This window comes from Loxodonta africana, chromosome 16, assembly GCF_030014295.1.
Source record: "Loxodonta africana isolate mLoxAfr1 chromosome 16, mLoxAfr1.hap2, whole genome shotgun sequence".
Taxonomy (NCBI): Eukaryota; Metazoa; Chordata; class Mammalia; order Proboscidea; family Elephantidae; genus Loxodonta; species Loxodonta africana.
Genome location: NC_087357.1, coordinates 35,249,721 through 35,276,115, shown reverse-complemented (window position 1 = coordinate 35,276,115; position 26,395 = coordinate 35,249,721). Strand labels below are relative to the sequence as shown.

Below are 26,395 nucleotides of genomic sequence, written 5' to 3'. Positions count from 1 at the left end.
CACAGTTAAGTGTTCCAGAATTCCCATTCTCTGCGATGTTATCTGTAATTTGTTATGATCCATATACTCAAACACCTTTGCATAGTCAATAAAACACAGGTCTTTTTTTTAAACATCTTTCTGATATTCTCTGCTTTCAGCCAGGATCCATCTGACATCAGCAACGATACTCCTGGTTCCACATCTCTTCTAAATCTGGCTTGAATTTCTGGCAGTTCCCTGTCGATAAACTGCTGCAGCCACTTTTGAGTGATCTTCAGCAAAATTTTGTTTGCACATGATATTAATGATATTGTTCAATAATTTCTACATTCGGCTGGATCGCCTTTCTTGGGAATAGGCATAAATATGTATCTCTTCCAGTCAGTTGGCCAGGTAGCTGTCTTCCAAATTTCTTGGCATAGGCAAGTGAGCCCTTCCAGCCCTGTATCCATTTGTTGAAACATCTCAATTGGTATTTCGTCAATTCCCAGAGCCTTGTTTTTCGCCAATGCCTTCAGTACAGCTTGGACTTCTTTCTTCAGTACCATCAGTTCCTGATCATAGGTTACCTCTTGAAATGGTTGAATGTTGATGAATTCTTTTTGGTGTAGTGAAGCTGTATATTCCTTCCATCTTCTTTTGATGCTTCCTACATCGTTTAATATTTTCCCTGTAGAATTCTTCAGCATTGCAACCTCAGGCTTGAATTTTTTGTTCAGTTCTTTCAGCTTGAAAAATGTTGACTGTGTTCTTCCCTTTTGGTTTTCTAACTCTAGGTCTTTGCACATTCATTATAATATTTTACTTTGTCTTCTTCAGATATCCTTTGAAATCTTCTGTTCAGCTCTTTTACCTTATCATTCCTTCCTTTAGCTTTAGCTACTCTACATTCAAGAGCAAGTTTCAGAGTCTCTTCTGACATCCATTCTGGTCTTTTCTTTCTTTCCTATCATTTTAATGACTTTTTGCTTTCTTCGTGTATGATGTCCTTGATGTCATGCCATAATTCTTCCGGTCTTTGGTCATTAGCGTTCAATGTGTCAAATCTATTCTTGAGATGATGTCCAAATTCAGGTGGGATATGCTCAAGGTTGTACTTTGGGTCTCCTGAACTTGTTTAATTTTCTTCAGCTTCAACTTGAACTTGCATATGAGCAATTGATGGTCTACTCTGCAGTTGGTGTCTGACCTTGCTCTAACTGATGATCTTGAGCTCCTCCATCATTTCTTTGTACAGATGTAGTTGGTTTGATTCCTATGTATTTCATCCAGTGATATAGTCACCATATACTGGTGAAAGAGGTATTTGAAATGAATAAGTCGTTGGCTGGTCTTGCAAAATTCTATTGTGCAATCTCCATCATAATTTCTATCAATAAGGCCATATTTTCCAACTACAGATTTTTCTTTTTGTTTCCAACTTTTGCATTTCAATCACCAGTAATTATCAATGCATCTTGATTGCATGTTTGATGAATTTCAGGCTGCAAAAGTTGGAAAAAAGATTCAATTTCTTCATCTTTGTCATTAGTTTTTGGTGCATATATTTGAATAATAGTCATATTAACTGGTCTTCCTTGTAGGTGTATGAGTTTTGTCTTATCACTGACAGTATTGTACTTCAGGATAGATTTTGAAATGTTCATTTTGACGATGAATGTGATGCCATTTGAGTTTGTCATGCCTGGCAGAGTAGACCCTATGACTGTTCTATTCAAAGGGACCAGTACCAGTCCATTTCAGCTCACTAATGCCTAGGATATTGATCTTCAAGCATTCCATTTCATTTTTGACAATTTCCAATTTTCCTTGATTCTTATTTGGTACATTCTACATTCTGATTATTAAAGGATGTTTACAGTTGTTCTTCTCATTTTGAGTAATGCCCCGTCAGCCAGTGAAGGTCCCAAACACTGTACTCTATCCATATCATTAAAGTCAACTCTACTTAGAGGAGACAGCTGTTCCCCCTTCATATTTTGAGTGTCTTCCAACCTGAGGGGCTCATCTTCCAGAACTATATTAGACAATGTTTCACTGCTATCCATAAGGTTTTCACTGGCCAATTTTTTCAGAAGTAGATCACCAGGTCCTTTTTCCCAGTCTGTCTCGGTCTTGAAGCTCCACTGAAACCTATTCACCATGGGTGACCCTGCTGGTATTTGAAATACCAGTGGCATAGCTTCCAGCATTACAGCAATGCACAAGCCACCACAGTAGGACAAACTGACAGACAAGTGGTGACTCATAGAGTTAAAAGGATTAAAATCATACAACATATGTGGACTGACCACACATAATTAAACTATAATTCAACAAGAGAAAGAAATTTGGGAACTCCAAAAATATTTGGAAATTAAACAAATAACCCATAGTTCAAAGAAGATACCTCAAGGGAAATTTTAAAATATTTTGAATTGAATGAAAACAAAACATACTATATAATAATGTATGGAATGCAGCTTAAGCAATGCTTAGGGGGAATTTTATAGCTTAAGCAATGGAAGGGGAAACAAAATTGACATATCTTTAGCTTGACTGACCAAGAAGAATAGATAAGTTATAGATAACCAAAATCAGGAATGAAAGAGGAAACATCACTAACAACCTCACAGTAACTAAAAGGATCATAAGGGAATGCTATGAATAGCTTTATGTAAATAATTTAGACAGCTTAGATGAAACGGACAGTTTCTTAGAAAGACACAAATTACCAAGACTGACTAAAAAAAAAAAAAAATCTGCATAGGCCTATAATAAGAAGAGGTTGAATTTGTAATTAAATTTTTTCCACAAAGAAAAGCCCATACCCAGATTGATTCACTGGTGAATTTTATCAACTATTTAAAAAAGAACTATTATCACTTCTTCACAAATTCTTCCAGAAATTAAAGGTGGAGGGAATACTTTACAACTTATTCAATGAGACTAATGTTCCCCTGATATGAAAATCAGACAAATACCTCATAAGAAGGCTAGAGACTAGTATCACTCATAAACAGATGCAAAAATCTCCAACAAAAATATTTACAAACTGACGGAGCAGGGGCTGGGGTCTGGGGAACTTGGTTTGAGGGGACTTCTAAGTCAATGGGCAAAATAATTCTATTATGAAAACACTCTGCATCCCACTTTGAATTGTGGCGTCTGGGGTCCTAAATGCCAACAAGCAGCCATCTAAGATACATCAATTGGTCTCAACCCACCTGGAGCAAAGGCAAAGGAAGTACACCAAGGTCACACGACAACTAAGAACCCAAGAGACAGAAAGGGCCACATGAACCAGAGACCTACATTATCCTGAGACCAGAAGAACTAGTTGGTGCCCGGCCACAATTGATGTCTCCCGTGTCGGGGAGCACAACTCCTGAGGGAGCAGGAGACCAATGGGATACAGACCCCAAATTCTCATGAAAAGACCATACCTAATGGCACTAGAAAAAAAAAAAAAATGGTATGATTGCGACTAGAGGAATCCCAGAGACAATGCTCCCCAGAACTTCTGATGGCACAGGACAGGAACCATCCCCGAAGACAAATCATCAGGCATGAAAAGGACTGGTCAGTGGCGGGGAGAGAGATGCTGATGAAGAGTGAGCTAATTAAATCAGGTGGACACTGGAGAGTGTGTTGGCAACTCTTGACTGGAGGGGGGATGGGAAGATAGAGAAAGAGGGAAGATGGCAAAATTGGCACGAAACGAGAGACTGAAAGGGCTGACTCAATAGGGGGAGAGCAAGTGGGAGAAGGGAGTAAGATGTATGTAAACCTACATGTGACAGACTGATTGGAATGGTAAATGTTCACTTGAAGCTTAACAAAAATTAAAAAAAAAAAAATGGAACAGTTAAAAAAAAAATATTTACAAACTGAATTATATACCATGACCAAGTGGAATTTATGCTAGGACTGCAAGGTTGATTTAACATAAAAAATCAACTAAAGTAAACCATAAAAAAAACAAGCTAGCCTGATATTAATAGAATGACCAAAATCACATTATTATCTCAACAGATGCAGAAAAAGCATTTGAAAAATTCTAATACCCATTCTTGATAAATACTCTCAACACATATGCATAGAAGGGAACTTCCTCAAGCTGATAAAGCACATCTGAGAAAAACCTACAGCTAATATCATACTTAATAGTGAAAGGCTGAATGCTTTCTCACTAAGATGAAGAAGAAGGCAAGGCTGTCTGCTCTTGACATTGATATCTAACACTTTTACTGGATGTTCTAGCCAGTGTAATGAGGCAAGGCAAAGAAACACATATTTGAAAGGAAGAAGAAAAATTGTCTTTATTTTCAGACAACATGATCCTGTATGTAGGAAATCCTAAGGAATTCACACACATGCACATGTGTATGCAAACAGGCAGGCATGCATGCACACACATGTGTGCACACACACATACACACACAAACCTCCAAGATCTAAAAGCAAGCTCAGCAAGGTTGGAGGATACAAGATCAATATACAAAATTAATTGTATTTCTAAGTACTAGCAATACACCATCAAAAAATTAAATTAAGAAAATAATTCTATTCACAATTGCATCAAAAAGAATAAAATACTTAGAAATAAATTGAACAAAATAAGTAAAAGACTTATACACTGAAAACTACAAAAAATTGCAGAAAGGAATGAAAAATCTAAATAAATGAGGAAATAATCTATTATGGTTTGGATGACAATATTGATTGTTAAGATGGCAATTCTTCCCAAATTAATGTATAGATTCAATGCTATCTCTATTAAAGTCCCAGCAAGCTTTATGACAGAAATTAACAAGCTGATTATAAAATTTTATATGGAAATGAAAAGCACCGAGGATAGCTGTGGTGCAGTGAATTACTTAATGTGGCCGTTCTCACCATAGTCTGTGTGATTCCCACAGAATGATTAGGTGGGGCTATGCAAATAAAGTTTATGGAACCTGTGATTCTTAAGGTTATGTGCCAGCTTGGCTGGGCCGTGATTTTCAATGGTTTAGCAGTTACGTAATGATATAATTTGGCAGTTATATAATGATGTAGTCATCCTCCATTTTGTGACTTGATGTAATTATTATCCTCCATTTTGTGATGTGTTGTAAATCCTAGCCCCTATGCCTGTGGTTATGGTCCCATTTGGGAGTGAGTTGACTGTTGTGTTAATGAGGCAGGACTAGGATGGGATGTATCTTGTGTCATCACCTTACTAGAGGGTGTGACTCAGGTCACCACCCTTACCACCCTTATTCAAGTCATGCCCTTACTTGAGCCACACCTTTTGTCTTATAAGAGATAAAAGGAAAGAGAAGATAGTCAGGGGTTTGGGGGGTAGACCCACTAGCAACAAGAAGAAGAGCTAAGAGTGGAGCATGTCCTTTAGACCCAGTATCCCTGCACTGAGAACCTCCTAGACTCAAGCGATAGAGTGCTATAACCCTGGAGATGGCCCAAGATGGCAAGAAGCGGCAGCAAGCATAGCAGAGAACTGGCAGCAGCAGATTCAGTAAGAAGACTGGCGCAAGACAGCATGGTGGGCTTCCCGGCCCATGGAGTGAGGCGGCTACAGTGAGTGTACTGACCCACAGAGCGAGTGAGCTGAGTACCTTCAGGCTAAGGCTTACTGGTGTAGTGGGGTGCCTCCGGGTACTTACTGGTGGAGCTAAAGAGATTTGTAACACTTGCCTGAACAGGGCAGAGGCTGGGCCAAGGGGCTGAGGAGCCAAGGGGCAGAGAGAGAGGCCGGCCTTCGGGCACGGCTGAGAAGAGGCTGTCCTGATTGAAGAACTGTATCCTGAGCATTCCTGAACCTGAACTGTAACCTGCTACTTCCTTAATAAACCACATAATCATGAACATTGTGAGTTCCACGTGGCAATTACAATGAATTATCGAACCAAGCAGAGAAGAGTGCCATGGGAGGGATGGCTGATGTCAGAATTGTTACGAAGGTTGAAGAGAGGAGATATGTCTGACCTCTGTCTCTTAGGAGTCAGTCTTGGGCTGTTGATCTTGATTTTCCTTCTCCCTTGTGAAATTAGAGGAGTTTAGATGCCTCTGCCATGCCATTTTTACAATAGCCAAAACAATTTTTAAAAATAAGAACAAAGCTGGAGGACTTATACTTCCCAATCACAAACCCAAATGTAAGAACTAAAACTATAAAACTGAACTCTTAGAAGAAAATATAGGAGAAAAATGTTTGTGATCTTAAATTCGGCAAAGCTATGACACCAAAAGCACAATCCATCAACGAAAAATTGATCAACTGAATTGTATCAAAATTAAAAATGTTTGTACTTCAAAAGAGGGCATTAAGAAAATGAAAAGATTCACTAGAAAGTTGGAAAAAATATTTGCAATCATATATTTCATAAAGGACTTGTATCCAGAATACAGAAAGAACTCTTTCAACTCAGTAATAACAACAAGGTAACTCAATTAAAAGAGCAAAAGGTTTGTTTTACAGATTGTGTCCGTCGATAACATGTGTTGTAAATCCTAACCTCTATGCCTATGGCTATAACCCCATTTGGGAATGGGTTATCTTTCTTATATTAATAAGGCAGGATGAGTTTAGGGTGTGTCTTGAGTCAATCTCTTTTGAGATGTAAAAGAGATTAAACCCAAGTTAGTAAGCAGAGATGAGGAAGAGAGATGTCAAGCAACTTGAAGATCACCCAGGAGCATAAGCTCAAAGAGACAAGGACTTTCCTTCAGGGCCACCAGAGAAAGAAAACGTTCCCCTGGAGCTGGCACCCTGAATTTGGACTTCTAGCCTCCTAAACTGTGAGAAAATAAATGTCTGTTTCTTAAAGCCACCCACCAGTGGAATTTCTGTTATAGCTCTAGATAACTAGAATTTCTGTTATAGCTCTAGATAACTAAGAAAGTTTGAATAGACATTTCCCCAAAGAAGGTACATGAATAGCTAATAAGCACATGAAAAGATGCTCAACATGCTAAGACACTACTTCAAACCCTCTAGAATGGCTAAAGTAAAAAAGACAGACAAAAACAAGTATGGCCAAGCATGTAGAGAAACTACAGCTCTCATGCATAGCTGGTGAAAATGTAAAATGGTATAACTACTTTGAAAAACAGTTTGTCCCTTTCTTAACAAGTTAAATAGTAATTTACAATAAGAGCTAGAAACTCCACTCCCCTCCCAGGTATATTACCAAGAGAAATGAAACCATATGTCCAAACAAAGGTGTGTAAGTCAATGTTTATAGCAGCAATTTTTTTTATCATGATCAATGAGCATAAACAATCCAAATGTCCACCATCTGGTGGATGGAAAAGCAAATGTGATATATCAATAAATTGGAATACTATTCAGCAATCCCCCACGTGTCTGTCAGTGTGTCGTACTTTGGGGGCTTGCGTGTTGCTGTGATGCTGGAAGCTATGCCACCAATATTCAGATACCAGCAGGGTCACCCATGGAGGACTGGTTTCAGCTGAGCTTCCAGACTAAGACAGACTAGGAAGAAGGACCCGGCAGTCTACTTCTGAAAAGCAGTAGCCACTGAAAACCTTATGAATAGCAGTGGAACACTGTCTGATATAGTGCTGGAAGATGAGCCCCCCAGGCTGGAAGGCACTCAGAAGATGACTGAGGAAGAGCTGCCACCTCAAAGTAGAGTCAACCTTAATGACATGGATAGAGTAAAGCTTTTGGGACCTTCATTTGCTGATGTGGCAGGACTCAAAATGAGAAGAAATAGCTGCAAACATCCATTAATAATCAGAACCTGGAATGTAAGAAGTATGGCTCTAGGAAAATTGGAAATCATCAAAAATGAAATGGAATGCATAAACATCGATATCCCAGGCATTAATGAGCTGAAGTGAACTGGTAATGGCCATTTTGAATCAGATAATCATATAGTCTACTATGCTGGGAATGACAACTTGAAGAGGAATGGTGTTGCATTCATCGTCAAAAAGAACGTTTCAAGATCTATCCTGAAGTATAACACTGTCAGTGATAGGATAATATCCATAAGACTACAAGGAAGACCAGTTAATATGACTATTATTCAAATTTACACACCAACCACTAGGGCCAAAGATGAAGAAATAAAGATTTTTATCAGCAGCTACAGTCTGAAATTGATTGAACATGCAATCAAGATGCATTGATAATTACTGGCGGTTGGAATGCAAAACTTAGAAACAAAGAAGAAAGATCAGTAGTTGGAAAATATGGCCTTGGTGATAGGAACAATGCCAGAGATCGAATGACAGAATTTGCAAAACCAATGACTTCTTCATTGCAAATACCTTCTTTCACCAACATAAATGGCGACTATACACATGGACCTCACCAGATGGAACACACAGAAATCAAATTGACTACATCTGTGGAAAGAGACAATGGAAAAGCTCAATATCATCAGTCAGAACAAGGCCAGGGGCCGACTGTGGAACAGACCATCAATTGCTCATTTGCAAGTTCAAGGTGAAACTGAAGAAAATCAGAGCAAGTCCATGACTATGCAAAGGCATTCAACTGTGTGGCTCATAACAAATTATGGATAACACTGCAAAGAATGGGAATTCCAGAACACTTAATTGTGCTCATGAGGAACCTTTACATAGATCAAGAGGCAGTTGTTCAGACAGAACAAAGGGATACTGATTGGTTTAAAGTCAGGAAAGGTGTACAACAGGGCTGTATTCTTTTACAATACCTATTCCGTCCATATGCTGAACAAATAATACGAGAACCTGGACTATACGAAGAAGAATGAGGCATCAGGGTTGGAGGAAGACTCATTAACAACCTGTGTTATGCAGATGACACAACCTTGCTTGCTGAAAGTGAAGAGGACTTGAAGCACTTACTTTTTTTTTTTTTTTTGAAGCACTTACTAGTGAATATCAAATACCACAGCCTTCAGTATGGATTGTACTTCAACAAAAAGAAAACAAAAATTGTCACAACTGGACCAACGAGCAACATCACGATAAACGGAGAAAAGATTGAAGTTGTCAAGGACTTCATTTAACTTGGATCCACAGTCAACAGCCATGGAAACAGCAGTCAAGAAATCAAAAGATGCATTGCATCAGGTAAATCTGCAAAGGACCTCTTTAAAGTGTTGAAGAGCGAAGATGTCACCTTGAAGACCAAGGTGCGCCTGACCCAAGCCATGGTATTTTCGATTGCATCATATGCATGTGAAAACTGGACAATGAATAAGGAAGACCGAAGAAGAATTGACACCTTTGAATTGTGGTGTTGGCAAAGAATATTGACTATCCCATGGACTGCCAAAAGAACGAACAAATCCGTCTTAGAAGAATTACAACCAGAATGCTCCTTAGAAGCAAGGATGGCGAGACTGCGTCTTACATACTTTGGGCATGTAGTCAGGAGGGATCAGTCCCTGGAGAAGGACATCATGCTTGGCAGAGTACAGGGTCAGCAGAAAAGAGGAAGACCCTCAACGAGGTGGATTGACACAGTGGCTGCAACAATGAGCTCAAACATAACAACAATTGTAAGGCTGGCACAGGACCCGGCAGAGTTTCATTCTGTTGTGCATAGGGTTGCTATGAGTTGGAACCAACTTGATGGCACCTAACAACAACATTCAGCAATAGAAAAGAATGAACCACTGATATATGCTACAAAAAAAACAAGCAGTAAACATAAAAGTACTCTCTAAATAGTACAAAAGGGCAAGAAACTCTGCTATAATTATCCTGCTGTGTACATTAAATTATTGTCATAAAAGCAACAGTGTCAAGTTGAACATTTCAATTTGAATTACTAAGGGACAAAAATGGTGTGAGAGAGAACACAATAGTACATTGTTTTCAAGTCGTACTCATTATCTATCACCCCATTAAGCTGTAGCCAGGGATATTTGTTATTCACTACTGTATCTCTCAAACCTAATACAAAATAAGCTGCGAAAGGCCTTTTAAAAGTGTTATAAAGCAAAGATGGCATTTTGACAACTAAGGTGCTCCTGACCCAAGCCATAATCTTTTCAATCACCTCATATGCTTGTGAAATCTAGACAATGAAAAAGGAAGATGGAAATAGAATTGACACATTTGAATTGCGCTGTTCGTGGAGAATACTGAATAAACCATCGACCGCGAGAAGAATGAACTAATCCGTCTTGGAAGAAGTACAGCCAGAATGCTCCTTAGAAGTGAGAGTGGCGAGACCCTCTTGCTTACTTTGGACGTGTCATCAGGAAAGACCAATCACTAGAAAAGGATATTATGTTTGGGAAAGTAAAGGGTCAGTGAAAATGAGGAAACTCTCCATTAGATGGATTGACAAGGTGGCTGTAACAATGGGCTCAAATACGCCAAAGATTGTGAGGGTGGCACAGGGCCGGGGAGTGTTTCATTCTGTTATTCATGGGGTCGCCATGAGTCGGAACTGACTCCCTGGCAACTAACAATAGGTAGTCATCAATAAATATTTGTTGCGTGAAAGCTAAATGAAGTGAAGAAAGCCAAGAAGTATTAATATCAATAAAAAAGCCATACTGCAGTAGAAAAAAGCACCTCATTTTTCTGGACAATATCATTTAGGTATGATCTTTTTCATAGCATTGTGTTCTGAGCAACCAAAGTGAGTGTTTAAGGAATTAATAGAATTTTATGATAATTATTACTTTTCTTAAAGTGTCAATTGAGTTGTAACGGTACCTCAAAACAACAAAACAAATGACAACCTTAGTCATACCAATGACTCATCCAGTCTCCACACACAAAGCAGCTATCCCACAAATACCCTCTTCGACTATCTAAATGTGGCAGTAAATGGGATTTTAACGAGAGAAGATGGTTCTTCACTTTGACAATGAACTCAAATAACAAATTAATGTAATTCACACATCTCTAACTTCCCTCAATAACCAAAAGATAATTAACTTAAGCACATGCAAATGTAAGCTATGAATTTATCAACAGTTTTGTGCATTAATTTATATTTTATCATATATTATTTGTTGATTTAACAACTTCCTTGATTTATTACTTCTTTCCAACCATCGGGGGTTAAAAAAAAAAAAATACAAGGGTTTTATTAAAAAGTTTTGAGTTTACCCTGCTTTCACCTTTTTTTTAAAAAAAAAAATTTTTTTTTTTTTTCACCATTAGATAATAAGCTCCTGGAGAGTAGGACTTTTTGCTCTGTACATTCACTCTCTGTCACAGTATGCTTTAGCAAATACGCTGTAGCGTGCAAAGAAGGCATTTAGGATATCCTCCAACTACCATTCCAGTATTTTGCATGACAAGTACTCAAAACGTACATACTAATGCAAGAGTGATGAAACAGCATGAGAGTATGTATGTGGATGGAAGTGTGTGGAGAAAGAATTGAGAGAATGAAGGTAAGGAAGGCGAGAAGCAGTCAGGGAGAGAAAAGTAAGCAGGTAAAGAAACTATGTGGTTTCTCGTTTACCCTCTTCTTCCTCTTTCCGCTTTCCTCTTCCCCTGAGCATTAAAACTCTATCCTCTGAAAATACAGTTCTCTCAAAGCTCTGGGATACCTGGCCTAATGAACAGTTGTCAGTGTGTTTGAAGAAGGAGATTCAACCTTAACAAGACTATAGCTGCTATATATACACAATCAAAATGCATATATGCTATACATAAATATATATCCATACATTTATCCATGTGAACACAGAATAAAAGCTTAACACATACTGAGTAAATGAAAGAGTAAATAAACCCAGGCTAAAAAAAAAAAAAAAACCTTGTCAGAATTATCATCACAAAGGAGCTAAACTTTCTAAGGTAAGAAATTTTATTTCACTTAGTAGACATCAGGGTGCTGAGTCACATGATTCAGGGAACGGAATCATGTAACTAAAGTCTTAAGAGACTAATGGGTGAATATATAGATGAGGTGTCGCTATGAATATATGACGTTGATTTAATAGTTAATTACGGTAGCTTATGCTGCCCACAGAAGCGAGCAGATCTATTTGGGAAGCGCGTTTTGATTTTGTGATGTAGTATAATGGCCATTCATTTAGAGGCATTACATTATCTTTATTGAATTTTTGTTAAGTATAGCTTTTTAAAGAACAAACCCCATCTCCTTGGAGGAGAGCTGGACTAAAATTCATATTCTACACTTCCAGATTTGGATTCCCAGCTTCAAAACTCCCCCACTTCTTCCTGACTTTAGATGCACTAATGGTTAATAGAAGCGCAAATAATTACAATCATTACATGGCATTTCTCAGGCAAAGCTTACAATTTATGGACAATTAAGGAAACATGTTATATCCGCAGAAAGTAATTTTTAAAAACCTCATATCCAAAAAGTCATTTTTCCATAGAATGTAACACTCTCAACTTTCTTAATCTTCACTTCTTGATACTGGTTTTATCTTGCTTTTGTGGTCTGTAACCCATACTGTTCACTGATTTCAAAGGAGAAGAACAAATAGTTTAGTCTCTGGAAGTTCAGCCACTCTAGGAGAAACAACCAAAGAAATGTCGACCTGGGTTTTTGCAACCCTAGATCCCCTCTAGAGATAAAATGCTTGTTAACAGTGTGTAGGAGTGTGGGAGGATGAGTGATAAGTGAACTGACCAGTTCTATCGTCCCCCCTAATTTGGATATAATGATTAAACTATTACCTCTGTCCAAAAAATATAAATTTACAAAGAAGAAAACTGACAGGAGATTGGGGAAACAAGGCTAGGCTAAGAGGATGACCATGCAATTTTGAGGGGGGAGGGACTGAATATACAAAACAGAATAGTTGTGTTCAGAATACTTTGGCTATCTTAAGAGATAGGATTTTGACCACAGGAAAAACTATCACTAGAAGAAACAGCGAAATACATTTTCTTCAAATCCTAAAACTAAGGATGAGAAAAGTAGGACCCACGAATATCTCTGGGTTGGGCAGATTATTTATTTAAGTCATGTCAATAAACAGTAATGCATTATTTAAAAAAGGAGGATCAAAAACAAACAAAAAACCCAACAACTGATTAACTAGTTTTCCTAACTAGAGACTTTAAAAATCACTTATATCTGCTTTGACAGAAATGCTTACAAAAAAACGTTACCAGACACTTTCTATTTTATTGGATTTAAAATTCATAGATTTGGTTATTTTTCTATCAATGACAGGAAAGGAAACTAACTTTTCTCCTCTTCATAAATAATTCTTTGTTTTCACTAAGCCCCTAAAAAAGGTACCTAAAAATATGATAAAGGAAATCAAGTGCTGTATGGCTAAGGTGACTAAATACTGCTATTGTCGTTGGTTACCACTGCGTCAGCTCTGTTACGTGACTTAATAGTTGGTTACCACTGCGTCAGCTCTGTTACGTGACTTAATAGTTGGTTACCACTGCGTCAGCTCTGTTACGTGACTTAATAGTTGGTTACCACTGCGTCAGCTCTGTTACGTGACTTAATAGTTGGTTACCACTGCGTCATACCACATGACGAAATGCTGGCCGGCTCTGTGCCATCTCCATGATCATTGGTGTGTCTGACTCCACCGTTGCAGCTATTGTGTAATGCCTTCCACCCTAGGGGGCTCGTTTTATAGCACTATAACGAATAATACTCTATTGTGATCCATAAGATTTTCTTTGCCTAAATTTTGAAAGCAAATTACCAGGCCTTTTTTCCTGATCTTTCTTAATCTAGAAGTTCCACTGAAACCTGTCCGCTATGGGCGACTTCCTGGTATTCAAAATACCAGTGGCATAGCTTCCAGCATCATAGCAACATGTAAGCCACCACAGTATGACAAACTGACAGATGGGTAGTAATGTTTCTTTAATGTGATTAGCTCAATCTTCAAACTAGTTAGCATAAGTTGGGGGAAGGGTGTGGATGGGAAAGGGTAGGCTCCCAGTTGTCTGGAATAGAGGAATATATACAGAAAGATGTATATACTTTCCCCACAGCGGCAAATCGCTCCAATTATACCCAGCCGGAGATTTATTTAGTTCAACAAGGTTCCCCATTCAGCAATGTCAAAATCCCTGGAGGAATTATTCCTATCAATCACTTGTACCTAAGTTTTAATTGCTTGGGGCTTACCTATACTTAGCTGAGACATTTTACAAACTAATTTTATTTAGGCAGCACAATATTAAAAACAAACAAACAAACAAAAAACCTTTAAGCAGGGCATGTATTCTCCAGTTCACCAGAGCCCGGATCACTCCTTACTGTCCTATACTCACCCATTTAAAACATTACGCCTAGTTGGTCCCTCTTGTTTGAGGGGAATAGAGCTAAACTGAGTGGAGTCTGATATTCGAACAGGGTAAGGTTAGGTGGGATATCATGAGAAGACAACATAAAATACCAAAGAATGCCAAGAAGCATGAAATAGAAAACAGGCGGTGGAAGGCCCAGTAAAGCACTTTGCCTTCCATGCAGTTTTGCCTAGCTCAAAGTTGGTCACATTATTCCTGCTTTTGTTGTGCAATGCATGATACCAGGCTTGTCTGGGAGATGAAAAGTCTCAGGCTACTCCAGTTATGCCTCCTATAATCCGATCATCTCCAGTTCAGTTCAGTAGGTCTCCATTTGGTCCCTAATTCTCCATAGATTTCCCCCACTCCAGGGAAGAAAGAGAGAAAGGACCAGTAAGAAGAAAGAAACCAAGAGCTGCATTTCAGTTAATGGAGAATAGAACTGTTCTGTAAGACTCACATCCCTTGTCATCTTATTATGAGGACTTCGAATTCCAGAATGCAATAAAAATACACATATGTACACATGCACACGCACACACACACACACACACACACACACAATAGTTCTATGATTAAACAGGGCCAGCTACCTAAGTTTTGGGACCCAGTGCGAAATGAAAATGTGAGGGCCCTTATTAAAAAAAAAAAAACTAAGAATTTTAAATCAAGCATGGAGCCTTATGCAACTACACGTGATACACATCCATGAATCCAGCCCTGATTAAGTGGTTTAAGAAATACTGGGTTTTAAAAAAAAAAAGTTCTTTGTAGCAGGACTTCTCAGAGCCTTTTGTATGCTAATATCCATCAAGAATCTTCATCACACATAATGTGTAGCGGTTCCTAAATACACTTGACCAAAAGCTCTTTTTGAATTATTCCTTTTTAAGAATCATCTTATAGGACCAATGTTCCACAGAACATACATTGTAAAATGGAGATCTTGGCTGTGCAGACAGATTGTGTCTGCTTTAACATGAATTAGTTAATCATAAATTACGTGGACATTTTTCCCATATTTGGAACAAGGAAACGAGAGATGACTATAGCTGTGAATGGTGTGAATTCACTACATCTTTCACCATCTAGTAGGTCAACTCAGTGGCCTCACATCCCAAATATTTTCTGGGCGAGTGCCCGAGAGATGTTCTGACTGAGATCATACCCCAAGGCAATCTCTTTCACCCCCTTTATCTTGTCAATTCAGAGCAAAAAACATCCTTACTTACCATTACCCAGTTCCCAAGAAATGTTGTACTTTTTGCTGGCGCTGTACTTCAGCAGACTCAGGGCACTAGAACTGTTCCAGGAGTTATTGGGATTACGACGTAATGCATTTAGAGCAAATATCAGGTGGAGTCCAGAGCAATCAGCAAAGTTATAAAGTTTGTCTAGAGACCTGGCTGGGAAGAAGCAGAGAAAGGCTTGTAACTTTCAAATCAATATTCCCACCGAAGGAAAATATCAGCTACTACAAAAAGCTATGACCTTCTTGTTAATAGGAAAAAGGCTTCTAAAAGGGGACTATTCCCTTTAGGTTCAGGGTGCATTTCAAAGTGATGTTAGAAAGCAGCACACAGATTTCTAGTTAGAGGTTGCAAATTGGCAACCAATTTCAGTCCATGGTATGTTAAAAAAAAAAAAAATTGAATTGCTGAAGTTTAAAAATGAGAAGATTTTACAAAGTAGCCGATTTCTAGACTTTCCTGAAAAATCAGAAGATCTGGCACTACTGGCTCTATATTCCTCCATGACAACATGATGGAAATAGTGTCAGGGGATAAGATCAGGAAAGATGACTGGCTGGTGAGCCTTGAAAAATAGCTCAGCCTACCAGCACGTGCAAAACAGTTTGCTCAAGTCCCGATTTCTAATATTTTTGAGTATGGAAATACCACAGTCATATTTTTCATCACCAGGTTTATCTGAAATGCCATCAACTCTATTAACCATATACCCCATAACCATCCCATTCCTCCATTTCTATTGCCACCAGTGTGGTTCTGGCTCTTATTTCTATTTGCATGAATTGTCACACCAATGCTTGTAATTGCCTATCTACTTCTAGGTTCTCTTCATTCTGCCAGATTCATCTTCCCCCAAATCACTTTCATCATTTTCACGCACTCTTTAAAATCTTAGTGGATTTTCATGACCTTTTTTTCCCATAGATTTGTGTTCAAGGCATCTGCTACTTAGCCATAATTTTCCCCCAACCTTAGGACTCTCTGTTGCTCTCAGTGAGTTCCTTGTTGGGTTCACTGTCCTATTTATTATGGAACCTCCTAGCCAACCTCCTTTGCTCTAACTATTCTCCTCACTTGGCATGCCCTAATTCCTCTTTTAAACACACCAGATCTTACATGTCTTTTTAGGCAGTGTTCCCCAGGTATGGATGACACGACTTTATTAGAAAAAAAAAAAATCATGTTAATAGTTATGTACAGAAGTTTATATTATCTTAGTAATTATTACATAAGTCCTTAGAGCAGGGTTCCTCAAATGGGGTTCTGCGAAATGCCAGGGTTCCACAGATGTCACTAGGAGTTCCTCGAGAGATTGACGCATAGTGACCAAGCAGCCCCATTAGCAGTTTTATTATAGGTCTTTTAGACCTGTAAGGTAGGACCATGATCATTTAGTTGAGACCATTATCAGTTTTTGAAGCAGGATATGGCAGGTGGGGTTGGGGATGAGGAGTGGAGGGAGGGTGCTGCTGCCATTTCAACATCTTACATGTGGGAGGAAGTTTTTCCTTGTTTAAGAAGCATAAAGAATAAGAACAGAAATTGTCTTATTACAACTGAAAATAAAAATTAATATGAACTTGTCTCACGGTCAACCCAGAATTGAGTAGTTAGTTGTACAACAAAAAAGTCATAACTTTCACATTAAAGTTGTGTAGTGCCTTCCAACCTAGAGGCTTGTCTTTCATAAATTAAAAATAAATTTAATTATATTTGGTCCCAAAATAATATTTTAAATCACTGCAGTTCTATTAAAGAGATCATGAAACCATCACATGTGTATAATAAATTTGTAATTACCTACTTGTGCCAGACCATGTCACTCAGTAAGAAAATTTTTTTTCAAAGTCCTACATAAAATTATATCTTGGGCTGTATTTTTATTCATATTGCTTTCACTTGTGGCTTTACTAGTCATTCATTGTCAATACATTTTCATGTTGGAAATAACATCAGTTAAATTCACAACCTTTATTTAAATTAAATTTAACAAGCCTATATATCTCATTTTGGAAACACTGGTGGCGTAGTCGTTAAGTGCTACAGCTGCTAACCAAAAAGTCGGCAGTTCAAATCCACCAGGCACTCCTTGGAAACTCTGTGGGGCAGTTCTACTCTGTCCTATAGTGTCGCTATGAGTTGGAATCAACTTGACAGCAATCGGTTTTTTTTTTTTTGTTTTCTGTATCTCGCTTTGGCTTAAACCACTTATTGAACAAAAACATAGGATGTTTGCCTTATGAGGTTTTAAATTCATGAAAAAGGAAAGGAAGGGATTAATTTTAAGAAAGAAATTTTACTTCTTTTTTTTTTCTTTTTAGGGAAGGTAGCCTAAAAAGTCTTTTTGTTGTTGTTTAAATAGAGGAAAAAATACCCTATTCTTGCACTTATCATATGCTACATACCCATATCTCAATAGTATTTTGTATAACAGAAATTTGTGATAAGATTTTTAGGTCTATATGGATAAGATTAAAAAAAAAAAAACAAGTAACAAATTTATGAAAAGGAAAAACTGAAGTTTCTTCTTTCTATATCACAGACCTGCATTACAGTTGTGGCAGGAGGAAAATCATAAAAAAAATAGGTTAAAAGTTGGCCAAAATAAACAGATTCAGAGGAAGATATCACTGTCCATTTTAAAGAGCATTGATATGATTATTAGATTATTATATTTACAACTACATGATCCTACTAACATACTATGAGCTTTAGATATAATAATTTTTTTATCTAGGTGTTTCCTGAGGCTTGAGAATTATTTCAAGTGTTTGTTAATATGAAAATCCTGAGAAGGCTGCCCTAGAATTAAAAGGATACATAGAAAAGCAAAAGTCATCCTAACACCAAAATAATTATGATTGAACTGACCCCTGACTTAAACATGCCTTCTACTCGGCAATATCCCCACTAATCAAATCAATGATGCCCTCAACCTCTCCAACACAATGCAAACCCAGAATAAATCTATTGGAAAGCTAAACCACAAGTCTGAGAAAGAGATGCAGGATTTCATGAAATCAATGAAAATCAAACCCCACTCCCTGGGAGAAAATTCCTGGCAATCTACTCCTGGAAAGATTACAGCCTAGGAAACCCTGCGGGGCAGTTCTCTGTCCTATAGGGTCACTATGAGTAGGAGTAAACTTGATGGCCCACAACAACAACAATGCTTGATAACTGCTTAAATGCAAATCCATTAACAACTGAACAAAAGAAGTTCACAAGGATGATAAAATAATAAGATACTCAAAAATACAATTGGAATATTAAAAGACAAAGAGAGGCCCTTCCTCAGGATATTTTTTGAAGTCTTTCAATACTTATGATTGTGCTACAAAAGTCAAAATATTTTATCTGAATAAATGTTAAATATTTAATTAAATAATATTTGATTTATTCAAATCATTAGTTCACAGTTGCGATGACAGCTTATAATTTATTAACTATACAATGAAATACATGTTATTTTCATAATTTTAGTTTTGTCTCTAAACTAAAATTCTAATCAAGTTTTCATATCAAAATGTATTATGAAAGACTGATGTTCATTTTAGATAGATTGATCTATCTTTAAGTTTTTTTTTTAGACCTAATTATCTCCATATAATGAGGATTTCCTGTATTTACTTCACATGTATTATAAAAACAAATTCGCATCAAACATCAAAGTATATCAAATGTGTGACTTCAGCAATTTGATGGATTAAGGCAAGGCAAAAATCATGTGCACAAAAAATGTCAATGTAAAGAAAAGGGTGACACAAAACATAATAAAGATGCTATATATATGTTAACATGACAAAAAACTGAGAACTAGAGTGCTAGAAGTTTGGGGGAAACTTTGTTAAGGATAAGTGTAAGTCCTGCCTCCTCCATGAAACCATTTCTGAACACAGCAACCTCCCTACAGTGACCTCAGCCTTCTCTGAACTCAGGGTCTGCTCCATGCATTTGGCGTTGGCATCTGCCTGCCTTGTGGCACCTCTTGTTACATTGTCTTACTTGGGATTTTCCTCTTGATTTATTCACGTTTCCAGAGTGCATGGCTTGTTTTTCCCAGTTAAATTGTTAAGTTCCTTGAGGCTGGTATTGTATTTCACCCCAGCACAGACCAATTTTCTCCCTGAAAATCAAGCTGAAGTTTTCACTGCCCAGATCCTTTTTGTTGTGTAACAGTGGTCTAATAAGAAATTAAAAGAGGCCGAAGAAATATCAGTCTAAAATAATCATTTCTGGTTCAAGAGATGTACTCCAGAGCTTATTAGAAAAGTAATATCTATTTGAATACAGAGGAGTTAGTAGATGATCAACAAATGCAGTCTTCCTCAGAACATCTGTCAGGTTACATCCAAGAAATGATACTTAATCGGGTTACTTTCTACTCTGTCCACCAGAGGGTGCCAATGTCCTTGTATCTTCTAGTCAGGCTGCCTTGCCATTGCACATGAACCTGATTCTAAGGAGTGTCCTCTAGCAGGCAGTAGAAGGCGAGGAGCTGGGGCTTGAGAAAGATGTAACACAGTATAGTCTTGGGAGTATCCATACAGTAAGGTGCTGATAGTCGATGCTGTGACAGTTCTTGAGACTTCTGAAGGACAAAATGTAGAAAGATGTTTGAGGACAAAACCTTAAGAAATGTCCACATATAAAGGTCAGGAAGAATGAAAAATAAATAAATAAAGGCAGTGAAGAACATAGAAGAAGAAGGAGAATCCAGAAACATAGTTTTAAGGAACACAAAAGAACACAATGTCAAGGAGGTGCTGGTCAATGACAGCAGATGTTCATAAGAAATTGAGGAGAAAAAGGACTGAGAGAAAAAGCTATTAGGTTAATCAAACCATGAGAATAGAAGCTAAATTTAGAATGGGGGTAAGAAATGAAAGAATGGGCAGATGTAGAACAAGGAATAGACTCTAGTATATTAGACTTACTTGCTGAAGTCCTATGGTGTTAAAAGGAAGAAAAGAAATAGTAACTACAGAAGTATCAGAGACAGATTTAAGAAAAACATTCAGATCCAAGGCCCCATTTTTTCAAAAAGCCATTTCTTCAGTGAGGCTAATCTTGACTTTATATTAGAAAGAAGGTGATAAACCAAACCAAACTTGTTGCCCTGGGGTTGATTCCAACTCATAGTGACCCTATAGGACAGAGTAGACAGGGTTTCCAAGGCTGTAATCTTTATGGAAGCAGGCTGCCACATCTTTCTCCCAGGGAGTGGCTGGTGGGTTCGAACCACTAACCTTTCAGTTAGCAGCCAAGTGCTTAACCACTGTGTGACAAGGGCTCCTTAAGAAAGTGATAAGGATCAGTGAATTCACATTAAAATGTGAGTGACTATTTCCCTTAGTTTTCTCAGGACTTGGCACTTTAAAAACAAAATAGACAAACAGCAACCCAACAAACAAAGCATAGGACACTCATTAATCTAAACAGGTGGGCAGTTGAAATTTCTAGTAGGATCCATTTATTTGATCAACAAATATTTATTGAGCAGCTCTTATATGGCAGGCTCTCTTATACACTCTAGAGATATAGCAATGACCAAAACAGAAAACAGGTCCTGCGCTCATGGAGTTTATGTTTAGTGTGTTTGTGGTAGAACTTGGTGGGAAAGGTAACACAGGCTAGGGGACTATTTTAAATAAATTTTAAATATTTTAAATAAGCCTAACTGAAAGGTAACATTTCAGCAGACCCCTGAAGGAGGTGAGGAAGTAAGTCAAGAGCATAACTATGGAAAGAATTTCAGGTAGAGTATACAATAAAGGCAAAGGGCCAAGACAGGAATGAGCTTGATGAGTTTGAAGAACAAATAAGGGGCCAGTGTGGCTATGGAAGAAAGAAAGAGGGAGAACACTAGGAGACGAGGTCAGTGGTAGCAGGGCCAGATTGTGTAGGGCCTTACTGGTCATTGTAAGGAGTTTGGCTGTTACCCTGAATGACACAAGAAGCCACTGAATGGTTTTGAATATGGCACAACTCACCTTCTAAAAACATCACTCTGGCTCAAAAACCACTGGATGCTGAGCTGAAAAAAGCCTGGAGGGGAAAACAGGGCAAGGGTGAAAGTAAGGAAACCAGTTAGGAATCTATAGCAATAATTCAGGCAAGGGATCATAGTGACTTGGACCAGGGTGGTAGCAGTGAAGTGGTGGAGTGATGGGGTTCTGGGGATGTCTTAAAGGTAGAGCTGACAAGATTTGCTTAAGTATTGGTTGTGAAATATGAGGGAGAAAAAAAAAGAGAGAGAGAGAGAAAGGGCTTCAAAGAAAACTCCAGAGTTTTTAAATTGAACAACAGAAAGATAAACTTGATATTTAAGGAAGTATGGAGGACTGGGAAAAGGGAGGACAGGAAGGCAAAATTAGAATTTTTGTTTTGGACATGTTACATTTGAAATGCCTATTAGACATACAAGTAGAGAATGTGAGTGGGCAGAATATACAAATCTGGAGTTAAAGGGAGAGGTATCAAATGAAGCTATAAATCTAAGTAAAACATTTTGAAAGGTTGGGAGAGGTAGGGAGGCTTCTGTGGTAAAGGAGACAGGAGGATCCGTCACAAGGATCATCTTCTGATTCATAGATGGCAATGTCCTCAAAGCACTTATCTATCATAGTCCCTCCCTCTGCTCCCTTTCTGCTAAGGATCCAAAGTTTTCTTGAGTCTCACCTTCCTTGACTCCCTGTCCAAGACTAGCTTCTCATGTTCTCATCATGTTTTTATTTATTTCCTTCTCAAAAGTGATGCCTATCCTACTTTTTTTTTTTCCTATTCATTGATGGAGGCAATTGACATTTCTTAATCTTATGTACCACCACTCATCTGTCAGTTTGTCGTACTATGGTGGCTTGTGTGCTGCTGTGATGGTGGAAGCTATGGCATTGGTATTCCAAATACCAGCAGGGTCACCCATGGTGGACAGATTTCAGCTGAGCTTCCCGACTAAGACAGGCTAGGAAGAAAGACTTGGCGGTCTACTTCTAAAAAAAGCTGGCCAGTGAAAACCTTATGGATAGCAGTGAAACATTGTCTGATATAATACTGGAAGATGAGTCCCTCAGGTTGAAGGCACTCAAAATATGACGGGGGAAGAGCTGTGTCCTATAGTGGAGTCGACCTTAATGACATGGATGGAATAAAGCTTTCAGGACCTTCATTTGCTGATGTGGCATGACTCAAAACGAGAAGAAACAGCTGCAAACGTCCATTAATAATCGGAACATGGAATGTAAGAAGTATGAATCCAGGAAAATTAGAGGTCGTCAAAAATGAAATAGAATGCATAAAGATCAATATCCTAGGCATTAGCGAGCTGAAATGGACTAGTACTGGCCATTTTGAATTAAAAAATCATATGGTCTACTATGCCATTGGAATGACAAATTGAAAAGGGATGATGCTGCATTCATCGTCACAAAGAACATTTCAAGATCCTGAAGTACAATGCTGTCAGTGATAGGATAATACCCATTTGCCTAAAAGGAAGAGCAGTTAGTACAACTATTATTCAAATTTACACACCAAACACCAATGCCAAATATGAAGAAATTCAAGATTTTTACCAACTTCTGCAGTGTGAAGTTGGTCAAATATGCAATCGAGATGCATTGGTAATTACTGGTGATTGGAATACGAAAGTTGGAAACAAGAAGGATCTGTACTTGGAAAATATGGGCCTTGGTGATGGGAATGACTGCAGAGATCTCATGATGGAATTTTGAAAGACAAGCCAACGTCTTATTCATTGCAAATACCTTTTTTTAACAGCATAAATGGCAACTATACACATGGTATTCGCTTAATGAAATACACAGGAATCAAATTGACTACATCTGTGGAAAGAGACAATGCAGAAGCTCAATATCATCACTCAGAACAAGGCCAGGGGCTGACTGCAGAATGGACCAGCAACTGCTCATATGCAAGTTCAAGCTAAAAAAAAAAAAAAAAGCAGAAGAAAATTAAAACAAATCCACTAGAACCAAAGCATGACATTGTGTATTTCCAACCTGAATTTAGAGACCATCTCAAGAATAGATTTGACGCATTGAACACTAGTGACCGAGGATCAGACGAGTTGTGGGATGACGTGAAGGACATCATACATGAAGAAAGCAAAAGGTCATTAAACACACAGGAAAGAAAGAAAAGATCAAAAGGGATGTCAGAAGACATTCTGAAACTTGATCTTGAACATCAAGTAACTAATGTGAATGGAAGAAATGATAAAGTAAAAGAGCTGAACAGATGATTTCAAAGGGCAGCTCAAGAAGTATTGAGTATTACAAGGATTTTATAAAGAAAGTACTATAAGGAAATGTGCAAAAACCCAGAGTTAGAAAACCAAAAAAGAAGAATACACTTTGCATCTCTCAAGCTGAAAGAATTGAAGAAAAATTCAAGCCTCGAGTTGCAATATGGAAGGATTTGATGGGGAAAATATTGAATGTTGCAAGAAGTATCAAAAGAAGATGGAAGGAATACACAGCCACTGTACCAAAAAAAAACTGGCTGACATTCAACCATTTCAGGAGGTAGAGTATGATCAAGAATGGTTGATACTGAAGGAAGGAGTCCAGGCTACACTGAAGGCATTGGTGAAAAACAAGTCTCCAAGAATTGACAGAATACCAGTTGAGATGTATGAACAAATGGATGCAATGCTGGAAGCATTCACTTGTCTGTGCCAAGAAATTTGGAAGACAGTTACCTGGCCAACCAACTGGAAGAGATATATATTTATCGAACCTATTCCAAAGAAAAGTGGTCCATCAGAATGCAGAAATTATCGAACAATATCATTAATATCTCATGCAAGTAAAATTTTGATGAAGATCATTCAAAAGTGGTTGCAGCAGTACATCAACAGGGGCCTGCCAGGAATTCAAGCTGGCTTCAGAAGAGGACATGGAACGAAGGATATCATTGCTGATGTCAGATGGGTCATGGCTGAAAGCAGAGGATACCGGGAAGATGTTTACCTGTGTTTTGACTATGCACAGGTATTTGTTTGGGTCATAACATATCATGGATAACATTGCGAAGAATGAGAATTCCAGCACACTTAATTGTGCTCATGCGGAACCTGCACATAGACAAACAGGCAGTTCTTCGAACAGAACAAGGGGATGCTGCATGGTTTAAAATCAGAAAAGGTGTGTATTAGTGTTGTATTCTTTCACTATACTTAATCAGTGTACATGCTGAGCAAATAATCTGAGAAGCTGAACTATATGAAGAAGAATGCGGCATCAGATTTGGAGGAAGACTCATTAACAACCTGCTACAGATATTTGCAGATGACACAACCTTGCTTGCTGAAAGCGAAAAGGACTTGAAGCACTTACTGATGAAGATCAAAGACTATAGCTCATCATAAAGAAAACAAAAATCCTCACGACTGGACCAATAAACAACATCATGATGAATGGAGAAAACATTGAAGCTGTCAAGTGTTTCATTTTACTTAGATCTACAATCAACATCCATGGAAGCAGCAGTCAAGAAATCAAAAGGCGCATTGCGTTGGGTAAATCTGCTGCAAAAGACCTCTTTAAAGTGTTAAAAAGCAAAGATGTCACTTTGAGGAATAAGGTGCACTTGACCCAAACTCTGGTATTTTCAATCGCCTCACATGCATGCGAAAGCTGGACAATGAGTAAGGCAGACCGAAGAATTGATACCTTTGAGTTATGATGTTGGCAAAGAATATTGCACGTACTATGTACTGCCAAAAAAGCAAACAGATCTGTCACGGAAGAAGTACAGCCAGAATGCTGCTGCTTAAATGCAAGGAAGGAGAGACCTTGTCTCACGTACTTTGAAAATGTTATCAGGAGGGATCAGTCCCTAAAGAAAGACATCATTTTTGGTAAAGCAGAAGGTCAGTGGAAAAGAGAAAGATCTTCAATGACATGCATTGACACAATGGCTGCAACAGTGGGCTCAAACATAGCAATGATTGCGAGGATGGCTCAGGACTGAGCAGTGTTTCGTTCTATTGTACATAGGGCTACTATGAGTTCAATGGACTCTGGGTGCCTAACAACAACAACAATCTTATGGAAAGTGGATCCAACAAAGCTTCAAAACATGCCCCATTTTTACTTTCCAATCTGATGGCCACCCCTAAAGTTTTCTATAGAAATTCTGAAGCCACAAGTGGCCCCTGGGAATTAAATTGTGACTTGTTGGGCAATTTTTACCTCCAACTTTGCTATCCCAGTGTTCTATAAAGGTGAGGCATTAACCTTTGTCCGTAACTCAATATGAGCTCTATCCTAAATAATCCCCTTTACATTACATTTTATTTGGGGGCTAGAGGTAGCTAATCTCAGAGGATTGACACCAAAGCATTAGTTGAGTTCTGCTCAAATATGTCCAGTCTGTACATTTTTGTTCATGTGATTTAATAATCTACTCATATTTTTGCATGTGCACAATTAGAATAAGATAATACTACTCTATTGCACCCAGCAGGAGCCATGGTGGCACAGTGGTTAAACACTTCTCTGCCAACTGAAAGGTCAGCAGTTTGAAACCAACAGCTGCTGCACAGAAGAAAGATGTGGCACTCTGCTTCTGTAAATATTACAGTCTTGTTAACCCTAAGGGACAGTACTACTCTGCCCTATAGGGTCACTATGAGTCAGAATCAACTGTACAGCAATTCGTGGGTCATTGCACCCAATACCATCTTCCCTTCTGGAAAGAAGAACTGATACATTTGAATTGTAGTATTGGCAAGAATATAGAATATACCATGGACTTCCAGAAGAATGAACAAATCACTCTTAGAAAAAATACATCGTCCTTAGAAGTAAGGATGGTGAGACTTTGTCTTGCTTACTTTGGACAGGTCACCAGGAAAGACTAATTGCTAGAGAAGGACACCAAGTTTGACAGAGGGTCAGCAAACATGAGGAAAACTC

The 26,395-nt window shown here is 38.2% G+C and overlaps 1 protein-coding gene across 3 annotated transcripts in view; it reads right to left on the bottom strand.

The window, feature by feature from the left end:
* Positions 1-26,395, bottom strand: part of HPSE2 (heparanase 2 (inactive)) — a 704,249-nt gene that overhangs the window by 255,951 nt on the left and 421,903 nt on the right. Inside the window, exon 4 of one of the 3 annotated variants that reach the window (XM_010589074.3) lies at positions 15,435-15,608. The exons of the other annotated variants lie outside the window; for them this stretch is intronic. Coding sequence (XP_010587376.2) covers positions 15,435-15,608 — 174 coding nt within the window. The remainder of the gene's footprint in view (positions 1-15,434; positions 15,609-26,395) is intronic. 3 annotated transcript variants of the gene reach the window in all.